Here is a 27,148-nt window from a genome sequence, read left to right on the forward strand (position 1 = left end):
CCGCCGACCGCGCGCAGGTAGGGAAGAGGCGGAACGCTGGGGCCCCGCCCCCGGGAGCCACTACCCAGCGGCCGGCCGGCGCTGCTCGGAGCTGAGTCCCGGGAACTTGGGGCCGCAGGGAGGTGAGCGCGGGGCGCCGGGAGGGGCCGGTTCGCGGCAGCTGGGCGCCGGGTGCCAGACGGGCCGCGGGGTCGCGCCCGGGGCGGCGGTGCGTGACCGGCGAAGGGGCCGGCGCTGGCCCCACGTGGGCCGATACCGGAGGCCGGGGCTGGACTGGGTCGGGGCCCCTGGATCGGGTCTGTCGGTCCCTAGGCTCAGCTCGGATAAGACACCTCCCGGGTCCCTGGGCCACGGGTCACCAGAGGCGGGGACAGGATAACTGGGCCGCAGTTTAAAGTCCCGGGAGGAAGAGCAGGGGGAAAGCCCCAGGGCAGGACCGCGCAGTCCCGCCTCGCCCCAGAAGCGCCCGGAATTCAGACCTTCCCCGCCCCGCCACTTTCTCCTGGGTGAGCTGCAGCGGCCGGGGCGGAGTTTGTTCGGCCTCGCCGGGGTGGAAACAGGTGCCGGTGCCGCAGCCAGGCCGGACCGGAGCTCAGAAGTTGGACCCAGGAGTCCTGACTTCTGGACAGAGGGGCTTGGGAAGGTGCCCCCCACCCCCCGCCAGTTTCTCCGTTCCTCCAGGGTACTGCGTTGGGTTAGAGAGGAGTATGTCTCTAGAGTATAAGCCCCTAACTCCGGGGGCAGAGGGGAGCCCGGGGTGGAAGGCCAAGGGAGAAGGCCTGGAGTTGGAGCCGAGAGTTGGAGTGCCTGAGGAGGGGAGGGCTTGCGGACTGACCCCCACGTGGACCAGCTGCTCTTCCCCAGTGGCTAGCCTTCGGACCCTGTGTGGGTGGCTTTTGCTGAAATGGAATGGGCCCAGCATCTGTGTTATGTTACTGTCACTTGCTGTAGGTGAGGCAGAGCAGAGTGGAAAGCGAAGCTTCTTTCAGAGCAGTGATCCTCAAAGGGGCCTGGGGGAGTGATTTTGCCTGCCAGGGGACATTCAGCCGTGTCTGGAGACGTTTTGATTGTCACACCTGGGGGTGGGGTGGGGAGGGGGAGTGTTGTGGCTCCCAGCATCTAGTTGTAGAGATTGGGGACGATGCTAAACACCCTGAGGTGTGCACAACAGGACAGCCCCCTACCATGAAGAGTTACCCAGCTGGAAGCGTCAGGAGTGCTGCGCTGAGCTTGGCGTGGTACCCGGTCCATCAGGTTGCTTCTCACTGACTGCCCCTCTCTGCCTCAGTTTCCCCAGGGTTAGAGGAGGAATAAACCTGAATGAGATAAGCGGTAAGAAGGCGTGAGGGCAGTCCTGTCATAACAGCAGGCCGCCCTTGGTGCCACCAGCCTCTTCCCTACTTAAATCCCGGGCCCTGCATTAAGCAGTTCTGGGTGCCATGGGGGAGGGGCTGGAAACAGGGGCTCTCTCACAGCTGGGCCCTGGAGTGCTTCACCCCCAGGGCACCTCCCACGCCGGGTGAGCCAGGGCAGCCCTAGGGGTCAGACATCGGCACAGCGTGGAGGGTGGGAAGGGGGCGAGCTCTGTTCTCAGAGACTGTCCCAACCCTTGATCGCTGGGCGGGCCTGGATGCCTGACACCATGTGACCGGCTGTCATTTTCCCTTCTGAACCTACTCCTAACTCCTCAGTTACTTTATACCAGGAAAATAACAACCGAGGAATAACAGGACACATTCCTTGCCACTTCACAGTCTGCTTCCCTCCGGCAGTAAAAAGTCCCGTGGTGGCTGTGGGAACTCTGGGTGAGATGAGAGACCCAGGGTGGGCCCTGATGCTAGTGCAGCGAGGCCCCCCCCCTGCTCATGGTGTTAGCAGAGCCCCAGTGAGAGATGGGGGTCATTGGAGCCACAGGCCAGGGGGTTCCCCGGTAGGGACAACTCTGAATTAACTATTTGCGTTGGGCTCCCCGCTGTGCAGGGGGTTATCATAGAGAGGGCAGGGTGGGATGGAGCGGCCATCCACGCCCAGGAGCCCAGGCCCCCTCACTGCTCTCCCTGCCCACTTCTTGACAATCTCCATTCCCACGCCTACCCTCCATCCTGTTTACCTGTGGTCCCTGGCCTCCTGACCTGGAAACCCTGGTGGGGTCAGAGGGCAAGTGGCAGTTTCTGGTTTGACTTTTGCTTTGGGGGGGCTTCTTTTAATCTTTTAACTTTAAAAGGCTGGAGTGAGGCTTTCACCTTTTCAGCTAAAACGAAAACAAACAAATAAGAACAACCTGTAATAGCGACCTCCCGTCTTCTGTGTGCCTCTGAAGGCACAAAGCAGCAGTCAGACTTGCACAAAGCTGTCCAGGAAGTAATCAGCAGGGCCTCACATTGAGCCTGGGCCGCCTCTTCCCAGGCCCAGCCCTCAAACCCTATGCCACCAGCTGGCAACAGAGTACCAGGTGACTTCTACCTCACTTACTCATTTCTGAGTTGCAGCAGTACCTGATGTAACACACATGGACACACACACACACACAGGCACATGCTCACTGCCCAAGGTGGGGGCTCCTGGTCCTCTAAGAGGAGGAATGAATCACGCCATAAATGCACTGTGGGGGTCACTGGGGTCCAAGCCCAGCTCCGGGTCAGTGGTGGTGGCCAGACTTCTCTGCAGGGTGTATGACTTGCTGTGTAAACTCTTCCCCCAGGAGAGACCTCAGATGAGAACAGGAAGTCAAGGGATGGTATGTTTGTGCCTGTGACTTGAATGAGCCATCTGGCACTTCCCTGTGGGTTGGGATGAGGGGTGGCGGGATTAGGGTGGCCCCAGCCCCCTGCCTGCCCCCTTGTGGAACTTCGAAGGGGATGTACACTCTGGACTGCAGGTCCCCTTTGGGTCTCCGTGACACCCAGTTTGGAGCAGACCTTAGTGTTGCCCTGGCCACCCTTGGGGATTTCCAGAGTGAGCTCACGCCTCTGCTCCCGGTTTCCCATCCAGCTGGGCCAGTCTGGGGGAGGAGTGGTGACCACGCCGGGGAGGCTGTGAAGCAAGGGCTGCTCTCAGGACCGGTGTAGAGAAAGCATTTTCTTCTCCGCATCAGAGCAGTACAGACAGGCGCTGTGTCCATGTTCCCTCATTCAGTAAGTTTATCTAAGGGACCCAGATGCAAGGCTTGCGGTTTCAGAGCCTTGGGAAGGCACATTCTGAGCCTCCCAGGAAAGTTGTTGTTCAATCGCTCAGTTGTGTTCGACTCTTTGCGACCCCATGGACTGCTGCGCACCAGGCTTCCCTGTCTTTCGCCATCTCCTGGAGCTTGCTCAGACTCATGTCCATTGAGTTGGTGATGCCATCCGACCATCTGGGAAAGTTGCTGGCACTAAGTGGGCAGCGCAGACAAGGTGGGCCCATCAGGGATGCTGGCCGGGAGGGTAGGGGTGGCAGTGAGACGGGGTGATTCCCAGCTGGGGGAGTCAAAAAGCAAGGCCCGGATTCTGCCAGGTGCCTGGGCTATGAGAGTGTGGTCAGTAGGATGGGGGGAGGGTCACTTAAATAGTCTGTGCCTCAGTTTCCCCAGCGGGGTCACAGTGGTCTGCCTCAGAGGATTCCAGTGGTGGTTCATGTGAAGCTTGGGCAGGTGTCTGGCTGCGTGAGGAGCGTGGTGAGGGAGTAACAGAAACATCACAGTAACAGGGACATGTCCATGTGTCCTTGGGATGACTCGCGATGAGGCCAGAGGTCTTACCTCATGGCCTGTTGGGGGGACGAGCTGAGAACAGGCTGTGAAATGGCATTGAGGCTGTGTCATCCTCTAGAAGTGGCTGGGTCCGGAGTGGGGGACCTCAGTGTCATGGAGGCCATGGGAATGGAGGGTGGTTTTGGAGGGAGGGAAGGGAGGACCAGGCTGTGAACTGCTGGCCCCCACCTTCTAGCGTGTGCGTCATGTTGCTGGGGGGCGGGGGGCGGTTGTGGAGGCCGTGACCCTCAGCCCTGCTCCCCGCTGGCCGGGCTGCCTGGAGCCGGGAGCCAGGCCAACTTGGCTTTCTTTACCTCCCACGTATGGCCCCAGAGCTTGTGCCACGAGGATCCTCGGGTGGTCGTGCCCTCTCCTGGTGGCTCTCCCAGGGTCCTGCCCCCTGGTGCAGACCCCAGAAGGCCTGGAAGGAAAAGGGGACCTGCACGGGACTGGATAGAAGCCGGCCTTGGAGCTACAGTCTGCCCCGAGTCCTGGCTCATTAGCTGATGGCTTTATCAGCCAATGACAATCGTAAGATAAGGACAAGGATGAGGGAATGTTTGTGAAAGCCCTAGATAAGCTGGGAAGTGCCACCAAGCGTTAGATGATGTCATTTCTACTTGTGGGGGCAGGGAGGGGCTCATGAGTCAAAGGCCTGTGCACCCCAAACTCGCCCCAGCTCCTGAGTCACCACCCCCTGCCCACTCTTCTGCCACTTTGCCTCACCAGTTCCCAGATGACAGGAAGCCACAGCCCCACGGCCTAACTGTGTAACCTCGGACAGGTGCCTTCACCTCTCTGAGCCTCAGTTTCCCTACCTGTCAGAGATCTGCTGCCTCTGGGGTGCTTGGCTCAGATGTAGAAACCAAGTCATCTATGGTGGCGGAGGCCAGCCGGGAATAAAAGAAGCTACACATTAACCCTCCACCAATTTTCCCAGGCGCTGGGCACTCACCATCTCATGTCATCTCTGCTGCATCACCCCATTTCACAGCAGAGAACACTGAGGCTCAGAAGTCATACCTTGCTCGGTCTCCCAGCGGGTAGGTGGCCAAGCTAGAGTGTGAGCCCCCTCAGCTCTCACTTCTCAATAAGAGGACCTCGGTGGCTCCAAAACGAGGTGGAGGGATGGAACTGGTTATCTGTGCAGAGAGCCACTCTGGTCTGAAGGGCCTGGCTGGCCCACGTCCACGTGTCCCAGAGCCCTTGCAGCAGGCGTCGGGACTGGGGCCAGCTTCTTCCAGGGATGGAGCAAGCCCCAGGGCAGGATTCTGGGAAGTCTGGTTTATTAGCTCCTTAGTGACTGTTTACAAGCTGAAAAGTGTTTGCCTGGCATCTTCGCTCGGTGCTGACGGCCGACCCCAGCCTCCAGGGGTAAGGGGCACCCAGCATCCCATCAGGAGCGTGTTGAGGTGAGCAAGCCCGGGCAGCCCAGGGCCTGACAGTGGGTGAAGTGCCTAACCTCTCTGTGGAATATCAGGCTTTGTCCCTTGGCTCCCCAGGCTCCCAGGGTGACCCCTAGGTGACAGAGCCTCAGATCTCAAGAGGCTCCTTAGCCTCTTATGCATAACACACCGAAGCTCAGAGACGCCAAGTGGCTTGCTCAGTATCCCACAGCGCTTAGGGCCGGGCCTCTGACCCCGTCTCCCCGAGTGGGACAGCTTTCTCATTGTCTGGAGCCAGGCCGCAAGGCGTGGGTGGAAACTGGGTGGCCTCCGCCCTCGAGAGCACGGGACAGAGGCCTGTTCTGTGTGCTGGGGTTGGTCGTGTCTGGAAACGCCTCGGGGTCTGGGAGCCCCCAGCAGGAGGGACGTGGCCTCTCCTCCTCCCCCACCCTCATTGCATCCATCCCCCCCCACCACTGAGCATGTGCTAGGTCCTACCGGTTCCGAGGACCAGTGGAAACCCAGCTCCCAGTACCTGAAGATCCTGAGAGAGGCAAAATCCTCACGAGTGTTCGGAGCAAAGCCTGGTTCGTGCCAGGCCTGGGTCAGCATGGTGCCCAGTGGTGCATGTCCCCCCACCCCCCCAGGCTCCCTCCTGTGCCCTGGTATCCAGCCTGGATGGACCAGAGCCTTCTGGCTGTGCTCCGGGAACAACAGAACCAGGAGGGAATAGACCACCTTCCCAGAGGAGGCCAGGCTGCCAGGCAGAGCATCCCAGGATCAGCCACTCCATCCCTTCCCGCTGTTGTCCTTGAGCGGCCTTCAGCCCCCAGCCGCTGGAGGCTGTGACTTGTCTGAGGTCTGGAAGGTCTCTGCCCAGCTGCTGCCCCTGGTCTGCTTCCATCAGCAGCTCCTGGAGGCCAGGGATTCCCAGTGGGGCCTCGGGGAGGGCACCGTGGTGGACAGGGCCCAGCCTCGTGGTCGGTTGGGGCCATCTGGTGGCAATTCCCTCCCAATAATGCCTGTCCCCGCATGTTACCACACCTTAGGATGGGGGTCTGTGGGGCTTGGGCAGTTCCAGCTGGTTTCTGGAATTGGGGTCCCCACAGGGGATGGGGCATTCACATGTCTGCCAGCCAGCCCCCCACTGGTGTGTGGTCCTGAGCAAACCTCCGGGTGGTACAGGGTGGGGACTGGGAACACGGCAACCTGTCCTCCTCGCCCCTACACGCTCTTGGCAGCAGCCTGGAGCTCGGCGCCCGCTTCCTGTGTCTGTGGTCGGCCGTGACTCCCAAGCCTATCCAACTGGGTCACGGGGAACCCAAGCCTGGTTTCGGATGGGGAAGGTCACCAGGTCCTTGAACCTGCGTTCAGGTTCTTTATCTTCTCTAGTTTGAGCAAAAAGCAGGATAAATCCGGGCCTCCCTGGGCCAGGGCCCTCTGTGAGTGGGGCCTCTCCCTGTGGTTGGGGTGCCAACCCACAAGTGGTTTCATTTTTCCTGTCTGTTGGGGGGAGCTGGGCTGAAGGGCGTCCTGTGAAATAAGTCTGCCAGCTGGCTCCCCTGGGAAAGTGGGTGCTTGCCAGGAGGAAGGGGCTCCTGGGGAGGGCTCCCGCTGGCCTCTGGAGACAGATGGGCATCCCTTCCCGACTCCTCTAACTCTGATGGTGGGGTTTGCGGCCTCCACCTGGGACACTTGCCTCCCTCCCTTTTCATCTGGCCGTTTTTGGTCTTCCTGATCCTGTCTGACCCTCAGCTGGCCTTCTTGGCTCTTTCCTGCCAGGCTCTCCTATTCGCACTCACTCTTGCCGGGGCAGGGAGGCATTCAGGGTGAGTCACTGGCTGCTTGGGCCAGTGTGGGGCCGCGGGTAGGGAGCCCGGCCAGGTGGCACCTTTTACACAAGCTGCCCCTTGCCAGGCCTTGCGGCAGCCAGAGCAGCCCCCTGCTTCCCGCCGGCCCCCACCCCAGCTCAGCAGAACCAGGGCTTTCGCTGGGAAGTTGCACACTGCCTGAGGGCCTGCTTCCTCCTTGCCGCTTTCTAAAACTGACCCGGTTCCCAGAACGGCTGTGGGGAGGAAAAAAGCGGGTTTCGGTTTCTGTGACAGGGAAGCAAGGAGGGGGGAGAGGCCACTTCCTCGCCCCCGGCCCTCACCCCGACATCCTGTGATTCAGCGGGGGGGACAGGCAGGACCCAGCCGCCTGGCCGCCTCCCTTCCCTCCAGACTGCCCGCCCGCCACCAGCTGGGGGGAACCTCTGGGCCAGATGGTGGTTTCTTCTTCCTCTGTTTGGGGGGCCTGGGGCCCTCGCTTTGGGGGATCCCCTAACCTTCCTGACCTTATCTCATGGTTCAGAAAGCCCCTCTCGGGAGGGGCGGCTCACCCTTCCTCCCCTGTGTCCCCACGTCTGGCCACACGCAGGCAGAGTCGTGCCTCAAGTTGCCCTGCCTGCTTCTGGCTCGGGAGGTCCTCAGAGCCCCGGGGGGTGTGGAAAATCCATCCACCCTGAGCAAGACCCGGGGTTGGCTTCAGAAACCAGCTGGTATGTTGGGGGGGTGGGCAGGTGGAGAGAGAAACAGGACACCAGAGTCAGACTCCCAGGGATGGAGCCACACCTGGGGGCAGGTGGGGAGGGGACGGTGGGCCCGTGCAGCCTGGGGAGGGGGCAGCTGCCCACTGTGGGGAGGCCTGGCTTGTCCTGGCTGTCGCTGCCAGGACGGGGCTCAGCTGGCAGTGCCCGGCCCCACCCTGTGGGGAAACCGGATTCCCTGGCGAAACCAGCGTGCAGTGTCTGAGTCTGCGTTTCTGCCATGGGTGTCTGATCCTAGGCTATGCCTCTGGGCGTGGAGGTGGTGGGGTTTCAGACCCTGGGTGTTCCTTGGGGTGACTTGAACTCTGTACTGCACTTGCTCTGGGGATGTACCCCCCTACTCCAGGCTGGACCCCCTTCCTCTCCCCAGGCCCCTTTGGTGTCTCCTGGGTACCCTGGGACTGAAGGCCTTTTTCTGGGACAGGCCCCCACCAAGGCCAGAATTTTTATAGTCAGGTGGCAGTGGTCCAGCCAGGTGGGTCAGGCCCTCAAACCTCTCCGCCCCCGATCCGTGGGCTGGATGCTGCAGCAGGCCTGGGGGGGGTCTCAGAGAGCAGCGGATGTGACTGGGTCAGGAGGAAGCCTGGTCCCAGGATGTCACAATTTCCTCTGCAATGAGCAAGCACTTTTGGGGTGCGGGAGATAAGCATTGGGCGGGGCAGGCGCTCCCAGCACTCCAGCACTTTTTCTGCCATCTGGGCTCCTCCACGCCCTAGACTTGGGTTATGACAGGCGCCCAGAGCTGTCCACGACCCCCGAATCTACCCCAGACACCTGCCACCCCCAGCTCCTCCCTCCCTAAGTCCGGATGCAGGGGCTGGGCTTCTGGTACCCCCGCCCCCCGTGTCTGCATCAGCTGGGGCACACCCCCTCTACAGGGGGAGAGTGACCGAGGCAAAGTGGTGTTTTTATGCCCAATATGTGGGCTCAAGGATGTCATGGCAGGTCATCATTTTGTCCAACCGCCTTGCTTAACGAGAAGGAAACTGAGGCTGTGGAGGTCACGCTGCTTACAGGCCAAGGCTCTGGGCACCACGCTACAAGGACAGTTAAATGGCTCCATGTGAAAATGCGCCCCCGCCCTGCCTCTGCTCTCTGGAACTGGCCACTTCTCTTCGGGACTGCTAGGATTTCCCCGGGGTGGGTCCAGTCCCCCCTCCTCCCCCAGCCTTGGACTGAGTCTGCCCTTCTTCTCATCAGGAGCTCCGAGTCACCCAGGGATCCTACCTATTTGGTGACCTTACTGAGCTCAGGCTGGGCAGCCCCAGACTCCCCCCAGCTTCCCCCACTGCCTCCCCTCATCCTTGGTGCCAGTTTCCCAAGGCGGTGCCCGCCTGATGCCCTCTCACCGCGCCCTGGTCCCGGGGTGGCCCAGCAGGAGAAGTTTCCGTGCCGGGGCCCCAGGTGAGGCTGTTGTCATGGAGCAGTCCCCTGAGTGGTGCCAAGTGGCTTCTGAGGTGCCTGCTGACAGCCCCTCTGCCCTGGGGTGTGGGTCAGAACTCCCCACACGTGGGATAGAAGGAAGGATGCCCAAGTCTTGGTCGAGCCTTAAGCAGGAAGCGTCCTGGGCCCCCAGCTGGGCCTCAGATAGCTCTCTGGCACCCCTTCTATACCCAGAGCTCCTCTCATCTGCAGTTATAGGACTGGAGGTGAAAGGCCCTGCTCAAAGCCAGAGGACTGCTGCCCTGTGGAATCTAGGGGGTCCCAGGCCCTCCCCCAGCCTCCAGTTAACCCCATGGCAGCCCCTTGGGCACCTCTGGTGACCCCAGGCCACTGAGGAGCACAGCTTGCAAAGAGCTGAGATGTTCGACCAAGTTTCTCTCCAGGCTGGGCTCTGCTCTGTCTCCCTGATAGGAGGCTCTCTGGCCCCGCGTGTACTCCGGATTTAGGGAGAAGGGGCTTCTGTTTCCAAAGAGGCTTCAGGCCCTGTAGCCAGAGCAGCCTGAGTCCCAGCTGCTCCCCATCCTGGCTGTGTGAGCTTGGGCAAGTTACTCAACCCCTCTGAGCCTCCATTCTTACCCACAAAATGATAGTTGATAACATCTACCTCGAAGCAAGTTTCGAGGACTGAGTGGGATAATGCACATAAACGGTCAGGCAAGGCCTGGCCCACCTGGGGTCCTGACCCGGTCCTGCCCCCAGCGGCCCTCAGGGGCTCCATCAAGGGGCCCCTACTCTGCTACACCAGCGTGTCCCCTATGCAGGGCTTCTCAGAAGCAAAGGCATGCCCTCAAGTTGTTCACTTTTTTTTCTTTTCTTTTGGCCGCAGCACACAGCATGTGGGATCTTAGTTCCCCAGCCAGGGGTCAAACTCGCACTCCCTGCAGCAGAAGCACAGAGTCTTAACCCCTGGACCACCAGGGAAGTCCCACGAGTTGTTCACTTTTTAATCCTTTTATGGTGTGTGTGTGTGTGTGTGTGTGTTAGTTACTCAGTTGTATCTCTTTGTGACCCCACAGACTGTAGCCCGCCAGGCTCCTCTGTCCATGGAATTCTCCAGACAAAAATACTGGAATGGGTAGCCGTTCCCTTCTCCAGGAGATCTTCCCAGCCTAGGGACTGAACCTGGGTCTCCTGCATTGCAGACATAGATTTCACCTAAACTAATTGTTAAAGAGCCGAAATGACAGCAAAACATGTCTGAATCCTTTAAACACTGCCTTGAATATCTGGCTTTGTCTAATTGAGAAGAAATCTTGATCAGAAGATAGCCAATAATGCCTGCACTTTTAAAAGTTCAGTGTTTCTAGTAAAGTTCTCTAGAAACAAGAAAAGAAAGTAGGAAGTGTATTGATTATGGTTCCCAACCCAGAGCATGGGTCTTTATGTGGTTTTGTTAAGTACACGCCCAGAGGCCCCTGGCGTCCGGGCGCCCTGAAGAACCTAGCTCATCACCACAAGGGGTGAAGAAGAGGGGGTTATTTCTTAATCCCCCACCTTTGAAGCTGGTGGAATGATCCCCATTTCATAGATGAGAAGACTGAGGTCAAGAAGATGGAAAGATGCATTGGTCCTGACATACCCCCTTGAGCCTGCCTTCCCTTCCTTATAGGCTGTGAGCACCAAGGAAGCGACCCTGCCTGACCTGGAGTCATCTGTCTTTCCATCTGTCTCTGCATCCAGCCACCTCTCCACAGAGCTGAGACTTGACCCCAGAGCATCTCTGCAGAGTGAGGAAAGGACTAGAACATGCTCTAAAGTCCTCAGCAACAAGACCCAGGGAACTGCGAGCTCAGCCCACAGCCTGAAGGTAGGAAGCTGGGTAGCCGAGTGGCATGGACCCCAGCTACCAGCTGCTCTCCTTGCTTGCTTATCTGACTTTCAACAAGTCTGTACTGATGCTACCCATGGGCCAGCACTCCACTGACGGTAGAGATGCAGCTGTGAATGAGGCAGAAAGAGGGAGACAGGCAGGGTGAAGTGATGGAGACACGTGGGGTGGGAGGGGTGCTGCCTCAGGCAGTCAGGGAGGGCTCTTTGAAGGAGGTGGTGCTCAAGCTGGGACCTGAATGACGAAAGGAGTCACCTCTGTGCACAAGTGCTAATTGATCTGGGGAGAGCCAGCAGGGTCCCAACCAGAGGCCCAACATTTATGGAGCATGCACCTGTAACTTTTTTTTTTAACCGCCTTTATTGAGATATAGTTGACATTTGATTTATACAATTCATGTAAAATTCATCTACTTTAGGACATTTTCATCATCTCAGAAGGAAACCCCCATCCTTTAGCTGTCACCCCCAGCCCTAAGCCATGACTCATTCTTCTGTCTCTCTAGATTTGCCTCTTCTAGACTTGCATTTGGACCCCTGGAGTATGTGGTCTATTTGTGTCTGACTTCTTTCATTTAGCCTAACGTGCTCCAGGTTCATCTGTGTTTAGCCTGGCTCAGTGAGTCATTCCACTTCGTGGCTGAGTAATAGTCCCTTGTGTGGATTTAGTACATTTTGTTTACCCATTTGTATGTTTTTTTCCCCGCAAAGATTATAGTACACTTTTTTTTAAAACCTTTATTTTATATTGGGGTATAGATGGTGTATCATGTTGTGTTAGTTTCAAGTGTACAGCAAAGTGATTCAGTTATACATGTACATATATCTATCCTTTTTCAGATTCTTTTCCCATATTGCAGAATTTTTTTTTTTTTTTAATTACACTGGGTCTTCACTGCTGTTCACGGGCTTTCTCTAGTTGTGGAGAGAAGTGGCTACTCTCCGTTGTGGTGTGCAGGCTTCTCTTTGCGGTGGCTCCTCTCATGGTGGAGCACGGGCTTCAGTAGTTGCAGTGCGTAGGTGCGATAGTTGTGGCTCAGAGGCTCGAGAGAGCAAGCTCAGAAGTTAGGATGCACCGGCTTAGTTGCTCCGAGATATGTGGGATCTTCCAGGACCACGGTTCAAAGCCATGTCCCCTGCATTGGCAGGTGGATTCTTATCCACGGTGACACCAGGGAAGACCCACTGCAGAATGCTGAGCAGAGTTCCCTGTGCTATATGGTAGGTCCTTGTTGATTGTCTATTTTGTATATAGTAGTGAGGAAGGAAGGAAGGGGTGTGTGCTCAGTCATATCCGACCCTTTGCAGCCCCGTGGACTGTGTAACCCGCCAGGCTCCTCTGTCCATGGGATTTCTCAGGCAAGAATGCTGGAGTGGGTTACCATTCCCTTCTCCAGGGGATTGTCCCAACCCAGGGATCGAACCCTTGTCCCATGAGTCTCCTGTCAGGAGCATTCTTTACCTCTATGCCACAGGGAGCCCCAGGTATAGTAGTGTGTATATGTTAATCCCAAGCTCCTAATCTCTCTCTCCCTTTTTCCACTTGTATTTTGATGAACATTTGGGTTGTTTCCACCTTTTGAGTTCCAGTGAACGTGGCCCTGTGAACATTCCAGAATGGCTGTCTGTGGCCGTGCCGCCTAAGTGCGTGTCAAGCGTGCAATCATGTGATGCCCAGGATGTCTCTTTAGGGGAGGGGGTTATTCCCCCTTAAGGTGAGGACCTAGGTGACCAGTGATCAGATGCAAGTCAAGCCCCAGGCCACCCAGCTCCAGTCTGTGCTTTTGACCATGACCCCCCAGCACCTCCTAATAGAGCTTGGCAGGTGTGGGGCAGTGAGGGACCCCAGGTGGCCTGATTGGGGTGAGGAGGGGGACCAAGGAGGAGATGAAGGGACGAAGGTCCCAGAGGCCCCAGTGAGAAGTTTGGACTTGGTTTTAAGTGAGAACTGGAGATCCTGGCCTAGTGTTGAGCATGGTATGATTTGTGCTTTTAAAAGGCAAACTCTGCCACTAGGGGGAAATGGTCCTGGGGTGAGGGCTCGAGGGGGCAGCAGGTCAGGAGGAGTCAGGAGGCTGCTGGGACCCTTCAGGTGAGAGGCGGTGGTGCCTCACCCGGGGGCCGGGCAGGGTTGGGAAAGAAGGCAGACTCGAAACAAAGGTGTCCGCTGTGTTGCCCTGACATCCGGCACCTTGGCCACATGTGTCCCCACCCCGATCAGAAGATGGATGTGAGGGAAGGGAAATCAGACCTGCCCCAGCAGCCTTGGGATGCAAGGAGAGGAAACAGCAAAGGGTTTTAGCAAGACAGAGGTCACAGGGCAGAGTGAGAGGTGAAATGGAGAGACCGGTCAAGTCAGAGGATGTTCGTTCTGTTGGGTCAAAGAGGGAGTGGGAGTCAGCGTCACCTGTGAGGATGGAAAAGCCCCAGATGGGGGTAAGTTGCCACTTCCTCCTGGCTGGGCCATTTGGAAAGTTCCTCTGAAATTCAAGACACACTTTTCTTCAGTCCAGTAGTTCCCCTTCGAAGTTTGTCTTGTTATAAAACTCAGAGGTGGTGCTAGTGGGAAAAAACCTGCCAATGCAGTTTCATGAGACCTGGGTTCAATCCTTGAGTCAGGAAGATCCCCTGGAGGTCATGGCAACCCAATAGTATTCTTGCCTGGAGAATCCCCATGGACAGAGGAGCCTGGTGGGCCACAGTCCACGGGGTCACACAGAATCGGACAGGACTGAAGCAGTGTAGCATGGCATAACACACGTGATATAGGCAAGGGTGTTCCTTAACACTGGACACAAATCTAAGCTGCCATCAGTCTGGAGTTAAGTAAATCTTGGTACATTCCGTTCTTAGAAACCTTCCCAGTCTTCAAGACAGATCAGGTAGGCCTGTCTGTCTGCATTGACAGAGAAGGATGTCCACGCTGTAGAGAAATATGAGTGCATCTAAAGTGTTAAGCGGCCTTCCCTGGCGTCTCAGTGATAAAGAATCTGCCTGCCAGTGCAGGAGATACAAGTTCGATCCCTGGGTCGGGAAGATCACCTGGAGAAGGAAATGGCCCCCTACTCCGGTATTCTTGATTGGAAGAATTCCATGGGCAGAGGCGCCTGGTGGGCTACAGTCCGTGGGGTCTCAGAGTCGGAACGACTTAGCAAGTAAACAGCAACAATGAAATGTTAAGTACTGTGTCCTTTTCCAGATGCACAAAAGCACCTGGAGATGTGCACACCAAGCTCTTTCCTGGAACACGGGGTGACGGGCGGGCCAGCAGTTCACTTTCTTCTTTACTCGTCTGAGTGTTTTTCTCTTGCAATCCTCGTGTGTCATTTTTATCATTAAGATGTAATATTCTTCCTTTGTGAAAAGAAAAGAGTAACAGACAGATGGCAGTTTCACTTACTTTTGAAAGAGGAACTTGGCAGTCCAGGGGGACAGGGACTAGCCCGGTGGCTTTCTCATGTTCCCAGGAGTTAGGCTGGACCTTCCCTTCCTCGCTCGCAGCCCAGGGATTCCTTCTCTGAGAACCACCCGCTCCCTGCACGGCTGCGGGTCCCTTGTTTGTGGGCGGCCTGGAGCCTTCTCCCCGTCCTCCCCAAGCCCTGCCCCAGGGACCAAGGCAGGGCCCTTTGTCCAAGGAATCTGCCCTCTGGCCCCCTGGCCTGCTCTAGCCAGACCTATGGGCAGGCCAAGATCACAGCCGCTCTGCATCCCTGGTCCTCACATTCCTTTCTGGGCGTGGTCCTTGCCTGAAGCAGAGACTAGAAACGGAAGGAGGTGACAAGTTGGGGACCTCCCAGGCTCCTGCTGGCCAGAATGCAAATGAAGGATGAAAATAGACCTTCTCACCCCACCCAGCCCTACTCTGTGCGGCTGCGTGGTTTAATATCCGGAGTCAGGTTTGAACCAACTGTCCACAGGTTTTCAATCTGGGCTGCCTGCCGTGGCACACCCTGACACCCTGCACTGTCCCCGTGTCCCCCGCCCCCGTCCTGCCGCCTCTCGACGATACACCTGTGCCCCCTCCGTTTCCCTTCCAGCTGCCCTGCCCCCTCGCCCACCATGGCCTCCGATGACAAGAATGGCGAGAGGGTCTCCTCGGTGTCCAGCAGCCGCCTGCAGAGCCGCAAGCCGCCCAACCTGTCCATCACCATCCCTCCGCCCGAGACCGCGGCCCCCAGCGAGCAGGCCAGCATGCTGCCCCAGGTAAGAGGGGCCCCCGCTGTGCCCCCAGTACCCTTAGGGCAGTTTCACTTCCTGGAAGGGGGCCCTTCTGGAGCCTGCTGGAGCCCCTGCCGTAGGCTTCACCCCCTCCTTCCTGGCCCCCATGTCACTGGGAGTGACTCCTGAACTCAGAAGCTCGGTCTCATGGCCGGCAAGGGAAAATAGGAAACTCTCTCCAGTCTCACTCGGGAATCGGCTGTTTCCAGCCCCAGTCCCTTCTTTTACTTATTTATTTTTACTTGGCTGTGCCGGGTCTTAGTTGCAGCATGCAGGATCTGGTTTCCTGGCCAGGGATTGAACTTGGGGCTCCTCCGTTGGGAGCACGGAGTCTTAGCCACTGGACCACCAGGGAAGCCCGCCAGCCCCGGCCGTTCTGCGGGCGGTGGACTGTCTGTGACTCGGGAAGGGACACCCCAACTCACAGCGCTCCGCTCGTGCAGGAAGACGGGATGGATCACTGTTGCCAGCATCCCGACCAGCGCTCCATAAAGAGTCCATTGAGAACCCGCTGCTCACAGCATGGGCTCCCGCGCAGTCAGGGGCCCCGGGGAGGCCGTCTCGTGCCACCCACGCGGCCAAGGGCGCTTTCAAACACGCAAAGCCGGGCCAGCCTACGGTTTAGCCACGGCCAGGACAGAGACGGAGCTCTGGATGGGGAGCTGGGGAAGTGAGTGCTGGGCTCCCGAACACCCTAGAAGAGGGCCCATCTGACCCTCAGAATGAGAAAGCGGCTCGGGGTCAGCTGGGGTCAAGGTTTGTCCTCTCCGGGTTTTCACATCAGGAGCAAGAGCAGAGGCAGCTGGGGGTGGAGCTCGGGGCTCCGTGGAGTCACAGCCCGTCTCTCCCTCCCGCCTCCAGGAACCCGGAGGGCAGAGGCCCAGGAACCCGACCCTCCTGAAGAGCGTCAGCCTCCAGGAGCCGCGAGGGCGATGGCAGGAGGGCAGCCCGGAGAAGCGCCCTGGCTTCCGCCGCCAGGCCTCCCTGTCCCAGAGCATCCGCAAGTGAGCATGCGTGCCCTGCCAACACGCCCCCCCACCCAGCAGACCCCCCACCTCCACCACTCGTCGGACTCTGACACTCTGGGGCCCCAAGCCCCTTTCCGGGGGGCGTGGACAGGCAGCCCATGTTCCAGGCCGGAGAAACTGAAGCCCGGGCGGCTTTGTGCCTGGCAAGAAGACCTGGCAAGGAGGCTGCAGGGGGTCAAGGGGCGGGGGGTGAGCCTGTGCCACACCGCTGCTCCCCGGGGCCTCCCCAGCTCAGCTCTCAGGCCCTGGCCTTTATGCCCCCTCCTCTGTCCATCCAGTCTCTGGACACTGAGTGGGGGTGTCAGTCTGCCTCCCCACCCCCGCTGCACGCACACGTGTCCTGTCACCCCCACTGCACACACTCGCAGCCTGCCTTGCTTCTGCCGCCGAGGTGACGCGCGCCCTGTGCCCTCCGCCCCCGCAGGGGCGCGGCGCAGTGGTTCGGGGTCAGCGGGGACTGGGAACTGAAGCGGCAGCACTGGCAGCGCCGGAGCCTTCACCACTGCAGCGTGCGCTACGGCCGGCTCAAGGCCTCGTGCCAGCGGGACCTGGAGCTCCCCAGCCAGGAGGTGCCCTCCTTCCAGGACACCGAGTCTCCAAAGCCCTGCAAGATGCCCAAGGTGGGCTCCAGCCGGGGGCGGGGGCACCAGGGGACTCGGCCCAGCGCCCGGCGGCCTCTGCTCACAGCCTCCCTCCCGCCCAGATCGTGGACCCCCTGGCCCGAGGACGGGCATTCCGCCACCCGGACGAGGTGGACCGGCCCCACGCCCCACACCCACCGCTGACCCCCGGGGTCCTTTCCCTCACCTCCTTCACCAGCGTCCGCTCCGGCTATTCCCACCTGCCCCGCCGCAAGAGGATCTCTGTGGCCCACATGAGCTTTCAAGCTGCTGCAGCCTTGCTTAAGGTAAGGACACCGCTGCTCGGCCCGCTCCCTCTCTCCCCCATCCCAGGCTCTTCCGTCTGCGCCGGGGCAGTGGCTGCTCTGGGATCCCTGGGCGGAGAAGGGGGCTACAGCCCAGTAGGCAGACTCACCCACATCCTTCTAGCCCCGCTTCTCCCTAGTGTGGGCAGCTGGTTTCTGTACCAACACATAGGCGGGAGAAGTAGGAAGTGAAATGTACAGTCACCGCTCCCTGACCCATGTTTGCAGAGCCCCCGTTTTGTGCTGGGCACAGGGGCATCGCAGAGAGAATTGAGCCAGTGTCCCTGCCCTGGAGGAGCCCTCAGCTCGGGTGAGGGGAGATGTCACCATGCGTTGTGACAGGTGCTGGGGCCCACCCACAGGAGGGGCTGCCCCGTCTTGCCCAGGAGAGGGGCTGATGTCAGAGAGGGCAGTTGGGAGGTATAAAGAAAGTTTCGCCAGGAAGGGAACAGCATTCTCAGCAGAAGGAATGGCCTATGCAAAGGCCTGGGGGTAAGAGGCAGTAGCAGGTAGTTTTAGTGAAGGGTGGTCACAAAAGGAATGGCGGGACGTGGGATCAGAAAGGGCAGCAGGGGCCCCGTGTGCTGTGCCAGGAAGCCCAAACCTTGGGAGTGAGGGTGCAGGGTGAGTGGTGGGGTGCCAGGTACCCAAGCCCGAGAGCGGGAGGTCGCCAGGAGAAGTTGGCAGCCAACCGCGGAGAGAGTGCTGTGTGCAGGCCAGGGGAGGAGCTGGAGCCCAGATGCTCCTGCTCTGCGCAGGGTCCCACCTCCCTGGGCGGATGGCCTTGACACCCCTTTGGTGTCGGGGCAGGACCACCTCCCCTGGGCCTGACACCCGTGCCTCTGCCCCACATAGGGGCGCTCGGTGCTGGAGGCCACGGGACAGCGGAGCCGGGTGGTCAAGTGCAGCTTTGCTTACCCCAGCTCTCTGGAGGAGGACGTGGTCGATGGGGCGGAGACATTCGACTCCTCATTTTTTAGTAAGGCAAGCACAGGGTGTGTGGGCCCTCGGGGTTGGGGGGCTGGGGTGGGCGGGAGCTGGGGGAAGAGACCCGGCCTCCATCACGCTCTGCCGGGAGCCCCTCAGATGTCCAGAGGCCCGTCTGTGGGATGGGGGTGCCACCTCTCGGAGCTCCCGGGCCCTCCCATCTTTTGTTGGCAGAGTGTGGGCCTGGGATGGGGCAGGTGCCAGCCAGGAGAGTCACCATCAGGGCCCACAGACATGTGCCTTCCCCTCCCTTTCTCCCCGGGAGCCTGTCCGACCTTGTCCTGCCCTTGAATTGAGCTGTTGGGAGGGGGGCAGGGTGGGGGACAGTGACTCCTCACACTGTCTCTTTCTGTGTCCCCGACTCCACCCCCACCCCAGGAAGAAATGAGCTCCATGCCCGATGACGTGTTTGAGTCGCCCCCACTCTCCGCCAGCTACTTCCGGGGGATTCCGCACTCGGCCTCCCCTGTCTCCCCCGAGCAAGTCCCCCTGTGAGTTCCGGACAGTCCTCCTGGTGGAGCGTGGTAGCAGCCCCCGGGTGTTGGGGGTGGTGTGGAGGGCTTCCCCAGATCACAGGTCCCTCCTGGTCCCCCCTCGTGGGACGGAGGGGGTGAGGGTACCCGGCTGAGACTGCCGTCCTCACCAGGAAGGAGTCCAGCCGAGCCCCGGCGCCCCCCACCAAACGCGGGAAGCGCATCGCCTCCAAGGTGAAGCACTTTGCCTTCGACCGGAAGAAGCGGCACTACGGGCTGGGCGTGGTGGGCGCCTGGCTGAACCGCACCTACCGCCGCAGCATTAGCAGCACGGTGCAGCGGCAGCTGGAGAGCTTCGACAGCCACCGGTGAGCCGCCGGCCAGCCGCCGCTCTGAGACCTGGCGGTGCTCCCTGTCCCCGGAGGGCTGCTCCCAGGAGTAGGCCCAGGGAGAGGGGCTGGGAGCCAGCCAGGAGGGACTGGGAGGCCTCCAGATCCCCCCGGGCCCTCTCCCGGAGCATCCCTTCTTGTTCAGCGAGCCTTTGATGAGCACCTCTCATGTGTCGGGGGAGCAGGGACAGTCCCCGGGGTCACCCTGCAAGCATGCACGTCACCCAGGAGGAGTCGTCGGGTGTTGCTGCCTCTTCTTGTTTTCTGGGCCCGCTTTCTCCCTGGGTCCCAGACAACAAGCGTTCACTCAGCGCCATGCAGGCCCTGGGACAGCAGAGCAGGGCAGGTGTGGTGGATCAGAGGGGTGGTTAAAAGCGGTGACCACGAGTGAGGGGCCTGTGGAGAGGGACTGTGCACAAGACCTTGGAGGAAGCCAGAGGATTGCAAACAGGCCATTTTTTGTGTACAGTTAGCAGCAACCTGATAGACACTGAACCCCAGATCACAAAAAATTAAGTGATAGCAGGTGTGGAGTGTGTCCCGGGAAGGAGGACAGAGAGGGAGTGAACAGAGGGTGGGGAGGTGTGTGGTCAGGAGGAGCAGCGATTAGCTGGGTGAAGAGACGGGCAGAGCATCTCAGGCAAAGGACGCGTCATGTGCAAAGGCCCCGCGGCTGTAGGGCATGGGTTGCATTCCCAGAACTGCAAGAGGAGGGGAAGGAGGCCAGGAAGGTGGGCAGGCGCAGCAAGGCCTGGCAACCAGTGGGAGTGGGCAGCATTAGACTTGATTCTCAGAGCAGCGAGAAACCACTGGGAGGGTTTCAACTGGGAGAGAAAGGCGTAGAGGTGCGTGTTAAGAATTGCAGTGGTAAAGGACGAGTCTAAGAAGATAGCGGAGGGTTGGGAGCAGGTAAGAGCTGTCAGCAGCTGGATGTTGCGGGCCTGAGGGTCAGGCTGTGAGTCCGGCTCTGCTGACCGAAGGCCCCTGCCCGCAGGCCCTACTTCACCTACTGGCTGACCTTCGTCCACGTCATCATCACGCTGCTGGTGATCGGCACGTACGGCATCGCGCCTGTGGGCTTTGCCCAGCACATCACCACCCAGCTGGTGAGTGGGGCTCGGGAAGGGGGTCTCCATCCTGGGAATCCTAGCCTCCCCTCCAAGAGGCTTCCTTGTCTTGGGCCACCCGGTCCCTCCGAGGCACAAACCTGGCCCAGGCGGGAGGGGGCTCTGGGCTCTCCCCTGCTCTGCCTCTCAGCCCCTTGCTGGAAGCCCTTCCCTGGGACCCGGGAAAGCCCTGACCCGCCTCCTCCCACCCCTGCACCAGGTGCTCAGGAACAAAGGTGTGTATGAGAGCGTGAAGTACATCCAGCAGGAGAACTTCTGGATCGGCCCCAGCTCGGTGAGGGGCCCAGGCGCGGACGGCATCTCAGCCGGGAGCCCCCTGCCCGTCACCCCCAGCTGGGCAAAGAGGGGGTTGTGTCTGACCTGGAAGCCCCCCTCAGCAGGAGGACCCTCGGGAGGAACGCTCCAGCCAGGTCTGGGCCTGAGCTCACAACCCCCTCCCCGGCTGCCCCCTCCCCAGATCGACTTGATCCACCTGGGAGCCAAGTTCTCACCCTGCATCCGGAAGGACCAACAGATCGAGCAGCTCGTGCTGCGGGAACGAGACCTGGAGCGGGACTCGGGCTGCTGTGTCCAAAACGACCGTTCAGGCTGCATCCAGACCCAGAGGAAGGACTGCTCGGTGGGAGCGTGGGCCCTGCAGTCCCGGCCAGCCCACCCTGGTCCCCCACACAGGCTCCATTTGCCCCAGCCTGGGGGAGGGGCCCTTCAAGGGTGGTGTCTACACATTGCATCCATCCTTCCTCTGCCCTCCCTGGCCTCACACCCGCCCCCTGGGCTCACACCCCCCTCCCTGGGCTTACACCCCCCTCCCTGGGCTCACACCCTTCTCCCTAGGCTCACACCCCGACCCTGGCTTCACACCCACTCCCTGGGCTCACACCCCCCTCCCTGGGCTCACACCCAATGTCGGCAGCCTGGCACAGGGAGGGTACCAACCTCCCCAGCCCCAGAGAAGTGAAAGCTGAGTCCTGGGAGTCTCAGTGAGGGGTGGGGGTCTGGGAGGTGAGCCAGAGACCTGGACAGCAGGGAGTGAGCCCCTGCCCTGGAAGGGCCCCTGCCCACTCATGGGCATGACCTGTCCAGCCCACCATGACCAGCCCCTCCCCATCCTCCAGGAGACTCTGGCCACTTTCGTCAAGTGGCAGGATGATACGGGGCCCCCCATGGACAAGTCTGATTTGGGCCAGAAGCGGACTTCCGGGGCTGTGTGCAACCAGGACCCCAGGTACCCACAGCTGAGCTCTCTGAGAAGACGGGGCTGAGTGTCATATAGTTGGTGTCACCTGTGGGAGTGCTGGCCAGTGGGCGTGGCCGGCTGGGGGTGCTGGCGGTGGGCGTGGCCGGCTAGGGATGCCGAGGCCCCACATTTTGCCCCCTCCAACCTCTGCTTCCAGAACCTGCGAGGAGCCGGCCTCCAGCGGTGCCCACATCTGGCCCGACGACATCACCAAGTGGCCGGTGAGTGTGCGGGGAGGGGAGCGGTCCGGGAAGGGCAGGGAGGCACGCTGGCCGCTGCATAGCCCCATTCCCCGCTCCGTGCCCCTCCCGGCAGATCTGCACGGAGCAGGCCAAGAGTAACCGCTCGGGCTTCCCGCACATGGACTGCCAGATCCGGGGCCGCCCCTGCTGCATCGGCACCAAGGGCAGGTGAGCCGGCCTGGGTCCCGGGCCCGAGCCCCTGTGCGCCTCCTGACACCCCCTCCCAGTCTCTGTCCTCCCTGCCCGCTCCGTCCATGCTGTGAGGGTCCCTGAAGAGGGGCACGCATCCTGCCAGCGATGCCTGCTGCGGCCAGGTGCCGGACACCGGGTGAGGGGTCGGGACTCAGTCCCCTGATGTCCGCTCTTGCCTCCCCGTCCCCAGCTGTGAGATCACCACGCGGGAGTACTGTGAGTTCATGCACGGCTATTTCCACGAGAAGGCCACGCTCTGCTCCCAGGTGAGGCGGGGCCCTGGGCACGGTGAGCAGCCTTTGCGCCCTCCCGCAGCGGGTGTCTGGTCCCAACCCCCCCACATCAGGGCCCCCCCGCCCCCAGCCTGGTCCCTGGGACTGACCGCCGTGTGCGCCCCCAGGTGCACTGCTTGGACAAGGTGTGTGGACTGCTGCCCTTCCTCAACCCCGAGGTCCCCGATCAGTTCTACAGGCTCTGGCTGTCTCTGTTCCTCCACGCTGGGTAAGAGGCCCCTCGCTGCCCACCCCCCAGGCCCCCATGGTGCCCGCCCACCTGGACCCCCGGAGGAAGGCCCCTGAGCCAAGGCACAACCTGCCAGGCCCCGGTGCCCCCCAAGTGCCTGGCTGGTGGCCACGGGTGGAAGCCGATGCCCATGTGTTCCCACCCAGCGTGGTCCACTGCCTCGTGTCTGTGATTTTCCAAATGACCATCCTGCGTGACCTGGAGAAGCTGGCTGGCTGGCACCGCATCTCCATTATCTTCATCCTCAGCGGCATCACCGGCAACCTCGCCAGCGCCCTCTTCCTCCCATACCGGGCGGAGGTGGGGACTCGGGGCCCTCTGGGGACTGGGCGGAGGTGGGGACTCGGGGCTCTCTGGGGACCGGGCGGAGGTGGGGACTCGGGGCCCTCTGGGGACCAGGCGGGGGTGGGGACTTGGGGCCCTCTGGGGACCAGGCAGGGGTGGGGACTTGGGGCCCTCTGGGGCCTGGGCGGGGTGGGGCTAGCCCTGCTGCTTCCTTCCTCGCCCCCTCCACTGCCACCACCACCCAACCCGGGTTGGCCAGAGGGATACACAGCCCCTGCCATGTCAGGCTCAACAGTCGATGGACAGCTAAGCTGGGGGCTTCCTGGCCAGTTCTTTAGTCTGTTCTTGGGCACAAGGGAGCAGCAATGCCCCTGGGTCATGTATAGAGATCACCTCCAGAAAGACCTTCCTGGCCACCCCACCCCACCCCTGCTTCATTTCTCTCGGTGACCATGGCCACTTGCCAGCACGCCCCTTAGCCACAGGCTGGGCCCTGTGAAGTCGCCCTCGTGTGGCCGTTCTCGATAAGAAAGAAGGGTTTGTGGGTCAGTTCCCCCTCACGCTCCGGGCTGGTTCAGTGTCTGTCCCCGCCACGTGCGCTGCCCGGAGCAGGCTGTCTGTCCTGCTCACTGTACCCGCTGCACACGTAGTTGGTGCTCCGTGTCTGCAGAAAGGGTGGGCGGAACGAGTCCAGCTGGGTTCCGGCAGCTCTGGCTGTACCTCCCCCTGCCCCCTCGGCCCTCAGCTTTGGGGTCCCCACCCTGGGAGGGGCTCACGGGGAGGATGACCCGGGTCCCAGGGCTCCCGCCTGGCGCCTGGAAGTGACGGTGTCCCCGCCCCACCCGCCCACCCCAGGTGGGCCCTGCAGGGTCGCAGTTCGGCCTCCTGGCCTGCCTCTTTGTGGAGCTCTTCCAGAGCTGGCAGCTGCTGGAGCGGCCCTGGAAGGCCTTCCTGAACCTGTCCGCCATTGTGCTCTTCCTCTTCGTCTGCGGCCTCCTGCCCTGGATCGACAACATCGCGCACATCTTCGGCTTCCTCAGCGGGCTGCTGCTGGCCTTCGCCTTCCTGCCCTACATCACCTTCGGCACAAGTGACAAGTACCGCAAGCGCGCCCTCATCCTGGTGTCGCTGGTGGTCTTCGCCGGCCTCTTCGCCTCGCTGGTCATCTGGCTGTACGTCTACCCCATCCACTGGCCCTGGGTCGAGTACCTCACCTGCTTCCCTTTCACCAGCCGCTTCTGCGAGAAGTACGAGCTGGACCAGGTGCTACACTGACCGCCTGCCCGGCGGGGCCAGCACGGCTGCTCCCACCCAGCTCAGAGGACGCGGGGGCTGTGTCTGGACCGAGCTGTCCACCTGCACAGCGCCCCCCCACACACCCCAGAGACTCCATGGGGCCGGCCCTGCTCCCAGGAGCTCCCTCCCCCAGGAGAGACGGAGTCCGAGGGGAGACGCTCCTAAAGGCGGGCTTCTCGGGGGGCCAAGGCCCCCCTTCCTCAGGCCCGGGCTGGGGAACACTCGGAGCCTGTGCGTCTCTGCAGCTCGGGGCCCAGGCCCTGATAGCCCCCCCGCTGCCCGGCCGTCGGGACCCCTCCTGGGTGGGGCGCTCCTTTCTTCCAGGGTCCTGGGCTGCTGCTCAGCCCCTACCTCCGGCTCCGCTGGTACAGTCCCCGCCCCGCCCTGTTACTGTGAGCGAGCTCCTCCCGGGGATGAGGCCGGGGTTCCCGCCGGGTTCCCAGCCCTGCCTGGCCATGGCCCCTCCCCTCTCGGCCCTGTGAGTCCATGCCTGGCTTCCATCAGTGGCCCGGTGAGCCTCCCCATTACGCTCCTGAACCAGACCTCACGGGAGAGGCTTTGGCCGTGGTCTGGGGCAGAGAAGGAGCAAAGAGACACAGCTAGACTGGGAAGCTGAGAGCCTGGGCTGTTATCCAACAGAAGCTGAACCTGCCAGCCCACCCCAGGGCCCCCAGTCCCTCCCAGCCAGCCCTTCCCCTCCAGTCCGTGTTCAGCCTCCTGGGGCTGGACGGATGCCAACCAGCTCCCCACCCTCTGCCTCCCTTCTGCCAAGAAAGGGGCAGGGCCACCCCATGGACCTGCGCCCAGGGGTTGCCCAAGGTCAATCAGGACCTTTTTTTTTAACCAATTTATATCATGGTCCTAACTTTTTAAAGTAACGCTAACTTTGTATGGACAATGTCTGAAATGGATTAAATGATATTCTTTAAGAAAGGATTAGCTTTTGATCTGAGGCCTCAATAAAATAAAAGCTGGAACTTTACTTTGAGGGTTGGGTGGCAGGGGTCAGCCATGAGGAGCAGGGGACGGGCATGGCCCAAAGGATTTGTGGAAGCTTGGGGGAACTTCGAGGGATTTGTTAGGGGCAGTAACCAGGTTGGGGTCACCTGGAGGGTTTCAGGAGGTGCACTGAGACGATGCTGGTAAATCCTTGGACTCCCGCGGTACCCCAGCCCCAGCTGCTTGTAGAGAGAGTCAGGGGTCTGGCTGGGCAGAGTGGAGGGCCTGGCAAAAGCCATGTTGGGTGTGGGGGAGCAGCTCTTGGCCTTTCACTGCAGCTCCCCCCAGCCCTTCACCCCACACGCGATGTGGCACAACCACGGTTACTGTGGGCAGAGGACCCGGGGCACCTGGGGTGTGGGGGAGCTGAGAGGTGGCCCCTGCCCTTCCCTCCCCCCAGCTGCCCCCACTCCAGGGATGAGGACCAGAAGGGGTAGCCCTGGGTCTGGGGGGATAGGGGCTCCTTTGGTGAGGACGCAGAGGCAAGGCTGCAGGATGCCTCCCACTGTCCCCAGTTCACAGACCCAGCACGTGTGGGTGCAGTTTGGATGCAGGGGGTCCGGAGGGCCTGGCGTGGACAGAGAAGAACACAGAAGTACTGTGCCCCAGGAGGGCACCCGGGCTGGGAGCAGCCGCCCCGCCTTCTCTTTATTTCACCCATTCCCCCTGCTCCACCATCCGCTGGGAATCACCATCTCCCTTCAGACCAAGCGAAGCAGGGGGACGGCAGGGCAGAGAAGGGGACCGACTGGGGATTGGGTAGGAGTCCCTGACCGTGGGCTCCCCAGGGGGGCAGCAGGTCAGGGGTCACTGTTCCGGCGCAGGGCGGTGTGGCCCCGCAGGGAGCAGTGCATCTCCGTGAAGGTCAGCGAGCCCACGACGATGGCACATGGGCCCGCGGGATGGAAGCCAAACCTCTGGTAGAAGGGCACCAGCGCGTCCTCGCACATGAGCACGGCCCGGCGCACGGCCGGCTGGCCGCCCACGTGGTGCAGGTAGCGCCAGAGCAGGACGGAGCCCTTGCCCTGCCGCCGGAAGGTGCGGTGCACGGCCAGCACGTGCAGGTGGGCGGTGCGCCCCCCGGGCCTGTGCAGCGTCAGCGACTCCTGGGGCGAGAGACGGACACGAGTCAGGGTCGCCTCTGTGCACCCCAACACCGCCCGCGCTGGGCCAGGAGCAGCCGCCCCCGAGAGTCTCCAATCAGGCCCCCTTCTACCCAGATTAGGAGCTATGACCCCAGCCCCTTTGTGGTCCCTTTCATGAGGGTCTTGAGGCCCCGAAGGACTGGGCTGTCTTGCCAGGAGAGAACCAACCGTGAGCTCCTGTGTTGGATCTGGAGGAAGACATCCCAGCCTCCTGTTCCTCCCCCACCTTCTGCCTCCATGGGAAGTGGTGGCCTCTTTTCCTGAGGCCTTCCCGGGACAGAGCAGGTCACCCCATCCTCACCTGAGTAAGTCTCTCCTCGTCCCACAGGGAGCCGATGATGAAGGCCACGAGGCGGCCCTCCACGAACCAGCCCAGGGACAGCTCGGGACACAGGGTCAGGAAGTGCCGGACCTCACCCAGATTCAGGGGGCAGTTGCCGGAGACAGAGACGAAGGCTGCATCAGGAAGCACAAGTGGGTGACCCCCCCCGTCCACTGAGCATCTTCTCAGATGCTGGGTGGGCTCCCCGGGTCCCCAAGCCTCCCCTGGGAAGCATGGGATTCAGGGCTGCTCTTCCTCCCACTCGCCTGAAACACACATGTGCTCCTGCACACGCACAGAAACACACCATCAGATACTCTGGGGGCCCATCTGCCAAGGACAGGGGACTCCAGGGTCTTCTCCCCAAGGGCAACGGCGGCAGAGTTCAGCAGAGTCCCAGACCCTGGGGGGCCGGGGGGGCTGCTCACCCTCTCGCTCAATCTCAAACACGCCGGCAGCGTCCTCTGGGGTGAGGCAGCGAAACTCGTTGGCGGGGAGTGTGTGGCGCCGCTGGCAGCCTGGGGACCCTGGGATGCCAGACGGTGGGTGCAGAGCCGAGGGCTTCAGGCAGTGGATGCTCAGCGTGGACATCCTGGATGCGGCTGCCACCCAGGGGGTCCCCAGCTTCAGAAGTGGCCCCTGTGACGAGGAGGGTCCCTCCACACCTGTTGGAGAAGGGTGATGGTCAGGGGGCTGGTCCTCATCTCCCAGGGGGCCGTCCAGGGCGATGGTGCCTCTTGCCTCTTTTGCAGGAGACCTAGAGTGGGGAGTCTGGGCACTAGGGTAGAGCGG

At 61.0% G+C, this 27,148-nt stretch overlaps 2 protein-coding genes across 3 annotated transcripts; one reads left to right on the forward strand and one right to left on the reverse strand.

Annotated features, from left to right (window-relative positions):
• On the forward strand, positions 1-24,826 carry RHBDF2 (rhomboid 5 homolog 2). Of its 2 annotated transcripts, none has more exons than XM_043905434.1 (19): positions 1-122; positions 10,752-10,949; positions 15,007-15,172; positions 16,049-16,191; positions 16,640-16,835; positions 16,919-17,122; positions 17,996-18,124; positions 18,506-18,618; positions 18,774-18,968; positions 19,984-20,095; positions 20,316-20,390; positions 20,574-20,735; positions 21,232-21,341; positions 21,511-21,574; positions 21,669-21,763; positions 21,978-22,053; positions 22,188-22,288; positions 22,456-22,609; positions 23,450-24,826. In XM_043905434.1, the coding sequence occupies exons 3-19, from the start codon at positions 15,029-15,031 to the stop codon at positions 23,867-23,869; spliced, it is 2,493 nt and encodes an 830-aa protein (XP_043761369.1). In that variant the 5' UTR covers positions 1-122; positions 10,752-10,949; positions 15,007-15,028; the 3' UTR covers positions 23,870-24,826. The 2 variants fall into 2 exon arrangements, with proteins under 2 accessions (XP_043761369.1, XP_043761371.1); XM_043905436.1 differs by lacking the exon at positions 1-122 and adding an exon at positions 3,012-3,134.
• Positions 24,827-25,689: 863 nt separating this feature from the next.
• Positions 25,690-26,947, reverse strand: AANAT (aralkylamine N-acetyltransferase). Its single transcript, XM_043900805.1, has 3 exons — positions 26,785-26,947; positions 26,336-26,490; positions 25,690-25,995 (listed from the first exon to the last, which is right to left on the reverse strand). The coding sequence occupies exons 1-3, from the start codon at positions 26,945-26,947 to the stop codon at positions 25,690-25,692; spliced, it is 624 nt and encodes a 207-aa protein (XP_043756740.1).
• Positions 26,948-27,148: the final 201 nt, after the last annotated feature.

Source organism: Cervus elaphus, chromosome 5, assembly GCF_910594005.1.
Source record: "Cervus elaphus chromosome 5, mCerEla1.1, whole genome shotgun sequence".
Taxonomy (NCBI): Eukaryota; Metazoa; Chordata; class Mammalia; order Artiodactyla; family Cervidae; genus Cervus; species Cervus elaphus.